General features: G+C 38.2%; 1 protein-coding gene across 6 annotated transcripts; it reads left to right on the top strand.

Moving 5' to 3' along the window:
- Positions 1 to 292: 292 nt before the first annotated feature.
- Positions 293 to 6,166, top strand: LOC110781595 (uncharacterized). Of its 6 annotated transcripts, none has more exons than XM_056836776.1 (16): positions 293 to 417; positions 1,311 to 1,482; positions 2,094 to 2,193; positions 2,300 to 2,464; positions 2,592 to 3,338; positions 3,427 to 3,564; positions 3,669 to 3,746; positions 3,874 to 4,233; positions 4,351 to 4,380; positions 4,476 to 4,591; positions 4,711 to 4,903; positions 5,003 to 5,092; positions 5,200 to 5,352; positions 5,429 to 5,532; positions 5,641 to 5,719; positions 5,815 to 6,166. In XM_056836776.1, exons 3-16 carry the CDS (start codon positions 2,098 to 2,100, stop codon positions 5,926 to 5,928), a joined length of 2,463 nt encoding a protein of 820 aa, XP_056692754.1. In that variant the 5' UTR covers positions 293 to 417; positions 1,311 to 1,482; positions 2,094 to 2,097; the 3' UTR covers positions 5,929 to 6,166. The 6 variants fall into 6 exon arrangements, with proteins under 6 accessions (XP_056692754.1, XP_056692756.1, XP_056692762.1 ...); XM_056836778.1 differs by having other exon boundaries at positions 403 to 417; positions 1,308 to 1,482; XM_056836784.1 differs by lacking the exon at positions 293 to 417 and having other exon boundaries at positions 1,048 to 1,482; positions 2,300 to 2,425.
- Positions 6,167 to 9,081: the final 2,915 nt, after the last annotated feature.

Raw genomic sequence — 9,081 nt, 5'->3', positions numbered from 1 at the left:
CGAATAACACCCAACCATTGCCACGTCATTAATACATTTCAAGTACTCTAGAAAGATTCATTATTAGATAATTAGATGGTGGGACATTAATTTCATTATTGTTAATACAACTTGTTTCTTCCCAGTCTCAAGATATATTATTTTCTATATTAAATGTTAATTTTTTGCGTGGTTAAGGAATTGGCAACGTTACATCCTAATTAGGAAATCAATTTTTAAAGTAAGGAAACTTTATGTTAATTAAGTGGACTATGTTTAAGATTAAATTAAGATTAGCTTTGCAAACTCGTGTTCTGTGATCGCACTCATTTATCACCCAATGGGAAAATACACCCAAAAAGGAAATTCACTAACTATGGTGTGTGGAATAAAATGTTCATATGAAGTTCCAAGGTATTGATAGTGATGCTATATAAGGTACTCTATCTGTCTCTTTTTATTTTTTACGTTTTCTTTTTTGGGTGTTTCAAAATGTTCTTTACATTTCCTTTTATATTATCATATAAATGATTTAATATTCTATCAAAATTTGTGTATAATTATTATTTTAACCAATTAAATCCATTGGATCATTTAATCTCTCACACTTTTCCATTATGACATTAACTTTTTTCTCATTTTCCCAATATCAGAATTTTGATAAGAGTGAAAACATTATAAATAAACGTAATTTTCCTCGTTTACATAAAAACTAAGAATAATCTCAATGCACATTAATTAGTCGTTAAAACGCGTGCAAAATACCAAACGTAAAAAACAAAAAGAGACGGAGGGAGTATAACATATAATATGTATCCGGGTGTATGGTGCACCTTCTCACATTTTCTCCTTATATGTGAGGAGAAAATGTGGTGGAGACCACCAATGCACATAAATATATCCTTGGGTGCACGGTGTATCCTGGTGTATCTAATAATTTTCATATACAAGGTTGGTAAAAAGATAGGGTGGTTGTTGACGCTCCACTCCCTAAACCAACATCTAATTATATAAATTGAAGAGATGCGGGCATTTCTTTTTCTGGAGTAACAGGGGCAAGGGCAATTGAGGATTTTCTTCCAGAGTTGATAGACATTTTGGCAACATTGACTGGAGGAAGTCTTGCTCCATAATGGCTTGTGTCCAATCTGGACACAAGTGGGGGCATTATGGTATTTTCACCGTAAAAAGAGAGAGGCCTACTTGGAAATAACGGACTCCGTTATTCATTGCTGGCAAAAATTTCAGATTTCAAAAATTTTGAATTTGAGGTATTTAATACTCACATTGTCTCTCTCCTCCTTGTTATTCTCTCTCCTCCTTCAAAGCAGTCCTTCTTCCTCGTGCTCCTCCTGCAGTCAAGACGAGCAAGAAATTCAGATTTCGGGAATTTTGGGCAAAAAATTCACACCTCCATTTTCAAGACGAGCTAGGATTGTTCGTTAATTTGGTGAATTCGTGAAAAGCAATTGCGCTGGAGGAAGAATTATTTGTCATCAAGAGGTAAAACCCTAAAACCCAAATCGAAAATTTAAAAAGTTAATGTATTTAGGCTTATTGGAGGGTTTAGGATTGTAATCCTAATTGTTAAAGTCGTCTAATTTTAAGAATTTCTGGCTTTCAGTTAGTTAGGGTTTCTGGTTTAATTGCTGCATGTTTTAGTTCGTTTATTAATAATCGTTTTTTAATATTTGTTTAGGGTTTTGTAGGCTGTTGGTGGAATTAGGAGTATGAATAATGGTTGTTTTGTAACTGGGTTTTGATATTTGAACAAATTTGGTATATTTGATGTCGCCTAAATTTTGGAAATTTGTTAAAAATAGTGTTGATAATATGGAGAATAGTACTTAAAATATAGAATTATTTTTAAAAAGGATCATAATTTTATATTGATCCTAAAATGGTACTGAAAGTGTTTGACAGTTTGGTATCGCAAATGAGATTTGGATTGGTAGATTTGTACCAAACTGGGTCTAATTACTGGTCTAATTATGTGTGGATGTTTATATGTGTGCATTTTAAAAGTAATTGCAGTGTGAAGTTTTGGAATGTTGTGAATTTCTTGTGTTTAGTTTACGTTGTTATTGTAGTCATTAAGTTTTATAATTTTTTAGGAAAATGGGTAAACGTAATGCTCCACTTCCAAAGGAGAAAAAAACAGAGGAAGACGTTGTTAAGGGAAAAGGCGTGTCTACAAGGGCAGGAGCACGAACAGTAATTAGTACAAGAATGCTATTGTATTAAATAGAAGAATCCAATTCTAATCCAATTCTATTTTTAATATTCAGACATAAGTAAACTTGTTGTGTTGTGTGCGTAGAGAACAACTGCATGTGGACTAAAGGCAGTGGAAGGTTCTTCCAGTGGAAAGAAGAGAAAAGTCTATGATGCGGAGACTAGTGGAGAGGAGGAGCCACGTACAGAGAGCAACGATGACGAGGACGTCGTTAGTATTCATAACTTAACCACTACTATTAGACCGATGGTTTGTTGAATGGTTAACTACCTATTTCATGGATATCTATTTTGTGATTGAAAATTAATCAGAACAAATGTTTATGATCAATTCTTACATGGTTTTGATTTAGTGGGCATTGTTGTATGCATCTTAGTTGAGTGTAGGTGCTCAGGTGAAGAAATCGGAGACTGTTGTGTCCACCAGGCTGAGGAAAGGCATACATGAGAATGATAGGATTGAGGTGTTTTCAAAGTTGGTGTCACTGTTGGATGACAGTCGAAGGGATTTAGTTAGAAAAATGGGGTTTGGAGCCCTCCTCACCGTGAAACTGCGCAACATGTCCCCAGAATTTGCCTACTGGTTAGTGACCAGGGTAGATGGTGCTAATGGGGTGTTTTATGGTGGGGGCGATATGGAATTCAGCCTGGATCCCATCCAATTTAACTGTGTTTTGGGGCTGCCTATGGGTACTCAGCCTGTACCATCTCTTAATGGAAACCTAGACACACGCCATAGGAATATAGCAGACCATATTGTTCAGATGTATGGGGATAGTGGTGGGGTTTCTGTTCAGAAAGCTTGGGAATTTGCAGTTGGGATGAGGGATGGACAGGGTAAGGCGGTGGCTACTATTGTCCCAATTGTAACAAGAGAGGAGGAATTTGAATTTAGAATAGCCTTTATGATTGTTATACTGGAGCTGGTGTTGTGCCCAAGCACAGACGGGTTTACCTTGGCGGGAAGGTTGTTACCTGCCGCATCGGTAGCACCGGAGTCAAATTCATATGATTTGTGCACGTTCTGTTTAGAGTGGCTAAAGATATGGTGCAAAATGTTTGCACATCAGTTTGATCAGCATGGAGTTGTTTCTGGATTGGGGGGCTGCAGCCTATTTTTGACGGTTGGTATAACTGAAAATATTTTTATTTATTGTGTATAATTTTGCAAAGCTCTTATTTGATTCTGAAGCAAGTTGGTTAATGTTGTAGGTGTTCTACCTGGACCACCTGAATGTTGTTCCTAGGCAATGGTGTGTTATGCCGAGGGTGGCTGTGTGGTCCCAATCTGATGTGGATGCCCTGATAGAGGCAGACAAGAAAGCTGGAGGTGACTATGGAAGAACTCAGGTGAGATGGAATACCAAAAATTTCTGTTGTGTTAGTAGTGATTCAGCAGTATAATGATTCATTCATATATGGACTGATGTTTTATTTTGATGTTCCACAACCAGTCTGTTGATGTTGCTTACGGCGAGAGACACCATCCTCGATTGCCAAGAGATATGCGGGGTTCCTACATTGCAAAAGAGGTTTAATCTATTGTTTCTAATCCAATTTGGTTTAATTAGATTATTAGTTGATTAGTTTATAAGTTTCTGGCTTCTGTCCCGCGCGCGCACTAGATATTCTGATTGTGTGATTGAAATTTGTATATAGGTTCTGAATGTTTTAACAAGCCGATTTGAGAGAATCGAGGAGCAAATGCACAACCAAGGAGAGGTTTTAAGAAGTATGAAACTTGATTTGTCAAGAATAGTAGGGGTGAGGGAACAAGATAGTGGGTTGAAGGACACTCAAAGTGGAGGTACAAGTGGTGGTAGTGTGGGTGGTGTGGCTGTTTGCCCTGCTCTCGGAGGTACGCAGACAATGAGGCCGACCACAATTCCTACGGCCACTGCACAGCAGTTTGGAGTTCCGTCGCCGGTGGGTTTTGCACCGGCCTTTGGTTCAGCTCGGGGTATTGGCACCCGAGGCTTTGGGTTCCCTCCTCCTTCCACTTCAGTCTCTCCAGTTTTGGTGAGTGATCCTATAACCCCTGGTCCTTCTTCTGCGGTTACCTCAGATGTTCTTGGATTTATGGCTCCCTCTTCCTCTGATTGTTTTGTCCCTACGAAATCTATGACCACGCTACAGACTGAAGTACAATCTCATGCTCAGAAGCCGGTACATTTTCTTACACTACTGTGAATGAACAATCCAAGATATACTTATCTTAGATAATTTTAATGTTGGGTTATATACATATCCAAATTGCACAGGTAATCACCACTGAAATTTTAAAGGGAGTTTCACCTCTTAGGAGCTCCCGGAAGAGTCGTACTGATATGGAGAAGGAATTGGTTGCTTTCATCAAGGAGTGCCAGGGAAATAGCAAGTAAATGTCAAACTTTTTAGTAAATTATGATTATTAATGTATTTGTATTTTGTTAATGTTTACAAGTTTTAACTTGGAATACGACAGTTGATTATCCTTCAATTGATCAATATATGCAGGGATGAAGGACCAGAGTTGATTGAGTTCGATGGTTTATGTCTAAGCAAATATCAGATGTATCGAATGGTAGCAATGGATGAGTATGCGGGGATAGAATACGTCAAAGTGGCTAGTAAGATGTATACTAGCAGGTGGAAGGCAGAATTGGGTGCCGGTAGAGGACGAAGTGTAATGCTTGAACCTGGTTTCGGGGTTAGTTTTCAGACGTATTTCTCATCTATGTTATCATGATCTGATAATTTTTTTGTAAACGTATCTTGAGGTAATTAGTACACCTTCTAATTGTGGCAGGTTAAGGTACAAACAAACGAACCCCCTCAGTCTCTTGTAGCCCCATTCGGTGCCCCCTTTGAAAACCTCGTCATTCGGGAAATGTTTGTGGTATGTGAGATAACATCACATTCTAAATTAAATACATTTGTGATAATTATTGGTAAATTTTTAATTTACCATTTAACTTATCGTATCTATTTTGCAATTCATGCCAGGTTGTAGTACCCGTGTTGCACATGTACTTCACACTTCCACCGCACACACGTTGGTATTGTGTTGCATTATCCATGAAGGATAAGCGGATTTGGGTCCTTGATCCTACATCAGACGAGCCTTTGTCTGAGCACGGTCGTCTGATTAGCCACATGGTAATGATTGTATCTAAAAACATTTAATAATTATCGCATACATTTCATACATATGATTGACTTGTTATTCTTGTAGTTCAAGTACTTGGACACCCTGTTTTACTCTAAAGACGAGTCATGGGTAAAGGATGGACTGAGTGGATGGGGGGTTGACCTTGTTTCTGTCCCACCAAGCGATGAGTAAGTAACCCAACGCAATCGCTTCGCGTAAATATACGCAATCGCTTCGCGTAAATATAAGTTGGTTTGTTTATATAAGGATTATATGGTTTGATCACTGTAATGCAGTGTGTCAAGTTGTGTTGTAATGCTAGCATGGATAAAGGACATAGTCCAACGCAACAAAATTTCTCCCACATTCCAACCGGTACGTTCATTTAGTTCCATGTGTTTAGTTGTGTGTGTTCTTGAAAACAATAGTCCTGTAGTAATGTTATCATATTTATTTGCTATCATCATCAGGGTGCAATAGAGGATGCAAGGGTATCACTTGCTGTTGATGACATCTTGTGCGAGTTGAATGTGAGGAGACCTGAGGTGTACGACCTTATTTCTGGGAGGCAAGTCCGTGTGTAGACCGTGTTTACGTGCTTGAACTTAAGTTTTTGGATGTAATTTGGATGTATTTTGGATGTATTTCGGCAACTATGTTGCATTTGAATTCTGGTACTTAGTTTGGAAGTTAGTTTGGAAGTTTGTGTGGAAGTTAGTTTATGACCAAACATTTGATGTTGTATGTTTATATTTCTACTGTGAACTAAGGGGTCTTTTGTTTTAAAGGAATCCAGGTAGAAATAAGATATTTATGCGCCAATTAAGATCCCTGATTTGTAGTTATGTATGAAATCAATCAGATAAATGAACACAAGTAGTGAAATGCACACAGGTAGTGAAATGCAGGTCAACTTTGGTATACGACATTTGTCAACTTTGGTATATGTCATTTGTCAACTTTGGTATGAGTATGACATTTGCCAACTTGGCTTTGGTACAGTTCATGTAGTCCTAAATTCAAGTTTGGTACAATGCATTTAACCAGAACTTTGACTTTGGTACGTTTTCATGTCGTAACAGAACTTCGATTTGGTACATTAAATGTAGCCAGAACATCGAATTTGGTACATTAGATGTACCAAGAACTTCGACTTCAAGTAAACCCATTATATTTGCTACACTTTTGGTGGTGATAATAAGATTTTAAAGTTGCCAAACTTCGTACACTTCTTATTTGGTACCACCACTTAGGCAAATAATAAAACACTTGACTTTCATTTGACCCACTTTTGGTGGTGATAATAAGATTTTAAAGTTGCCAGGCAAATAATAAAACACTTACAAAGAAAAGAGTTAAGTAAACGATAATAATCCAAAATCAACTAACAAGACCCTTAGATATAAATTATCCGCATAGCAGTAAATTATCCGCATAGCAGTAAAGTGAATTATCCAAAAGCAGCAGTAAACATTACCACCAGAAAATCCGACACAAATCTTAAACATTAGATAATCCGGCTAATAAACAGTTTCCAAGAGTTACATAATATTACTACGAGAATCATCAGATGCCTTTCAAGTACAGGTGATTGCTGACAATGCTTCATCCTTTGCTTCATTAAATTCCGAGAGAAAGTCTTCCATTAGTAGCGCTTTTCGAGCCACAACAATATTTTCCTACAACGATGAATGAATGGTAATAAGGAGCAATATATATGAGGGCTAAATACAAAGCCACTTACCATTCCATATCTTGATACGATACGAGCGGCCGATGACTTTATCCATCCCAACATTAGTACGCCGCAGCTATGACTGCAAGAAAACTAGTTGTGATTAAACGGGGGAATAAATTTTAAATGACACACAGAATGATTTAAATCCTCTGGTTCACATACTTGTCGGTGTTGTTCATAAGCTCGACTAGTTGTCTTCCCCAACTACCCATTGTGCCTAGTTCCCACTGGGGGTCATGGACATTTAACATCGTGTCGATGGCCGGGATCTGTGATGTAAAGCATTCACATCAACCCCAGAAATTGTAGTTTGTAAATGACAATCATGCCATATTTTTCTCGGCGTAAAAACTTTGGAAGCAAAACATACCATATTTTTCAGAATAGACTTATGCTTCTCTTCGGGGTTGGGGTACACAGTATCCATGAACCATATGGTCTTCTCCTTCAACTCAAATGCAGCACACCACCAATGGTCATCGTCCAATACAGGAACAAAAATCTGATTCCATCATATTACCACAGGAATTATTAGTTATTTGTTTATTCAGAGAACATGTGAAAGGAGAATGTTAAAACTAGGAAAAATACCACACAAATCTGGGATGCAGTTATGTCACGAAGAGGTTGGCCGTGCTTCTTTGCCAGATGTTCAAAAGGATCCTTATTCGTAATTACCCTCATCTGTAATATAAAATGATGTTCAATAAATATATTCTGGTGTAAACCCTAAACACCTAAAACTTAAAAATGTGATTTTAATAATTAAAAATGTGATATACGAATTCAAACTTAAAAGTGTGATTTAAATAATCAAAAATGTGATTTAAGGCGTAATAATTCAATTCAAGGCGTAATTACCGCAAATGTTGGGTCAAGCATAATTCTCCGACTCTTGCCTTCGTAATCCATTGCCCACTTTTTCATATACATCTCCGAAGCCATCCTTACATAGTCAGCACTGACCCTCGCTCTTGTATGCAAGACCCCATAGCAGTCTCTTTGGGTTGCACTCCTGCCATCGCAGGTAATCATGACTTGTCCTGGACTGCAAAACAGAACTGCTTTAGTTTAAGGTATTAAATGAAATGGGATCATATTCTTATAAGTTGATTAACTTACTTAGCCTCGTCTCTCAAATCTTTCCATCTCTTAACGAACGCAGTGATGTCATTAACCGGACCTGTGACCCTTTGGTTTGTACCAGACACGAAATCTCCTGATAATACTGCTGCAGATGGAATATGAGTTCGGTGTCCTAAACTCCTCCTCCTCCTTGGTCCTCCTCCTCCAGCAGCGGCCTCTTCATTGTCACGCGCATCCTCATTCAACTCCTCATCATTGTCACGCGCATCCTCATTCAACTCCTTACTAGTCAATGGGTCGTCCTGATTCAACTCCTTATTGTTCCCAGGATCATTCTCGTTATTGGCATGATACTCTTCATGACGTTGTGCTAATACGGATTGAAGAGATTCATTTGCAACTTTGCCAATGACATCAGTAACTGATACTTGATGGTGATTGTCAATGTGCAACATATCGTCGACAGCGGCCATCTTCTTGTTGATCTCTTGTTGCTCTGTTTGGGTTCTTTGTGAGGTTGGATTGATTATCCTTGGACTTCCCAGTTGCTCAAGAGACGTGAATGGTTGATTCAAACCAAGATCAAGATCTTGTATATCGTCAGCAAAATGATGAGCCGGAGAATGGATATGGAACTGGTCATGTATGGGAAAGCCAAAGGGTCTTGTGTTGTCCCGTGCCGTTTGCAACTTATCAATCTTCTCCTCCAGCCTCTCTAGGTAAGGTGTGATCAACTTCATAATCTGTACCATATATGGAAGATGACCAAATTTTAGTGTGTATACTCGAACGATTTATACAATGTAAAAATATAAATGCGTAGATGAATTACATACATTATTTACTAGCCTTGTATCCTCGCAATCCTCATCTTCCTGCGAGATGGGTGTAATTTTGTCTCTGGCGAGTCGGG

Source organism: Spinacia oleracea, chromosome 1 (genome assembly GCF_020520425.1).
Source record: "Spinacia oleracea cultivar Varoflay chromosome 1, BTI_SOV_V1, whole genome shotgun sequence".
NCBI lineage: Eukaryota > Viridiplantae > Streptophyta > Magnoliopsida > Caryophyllales > Amaranthaceae > Spinacia > Spinacia oleracea.
This window is presented reverse-complemented; position numbering and strand designations above follow the sequence as displayed.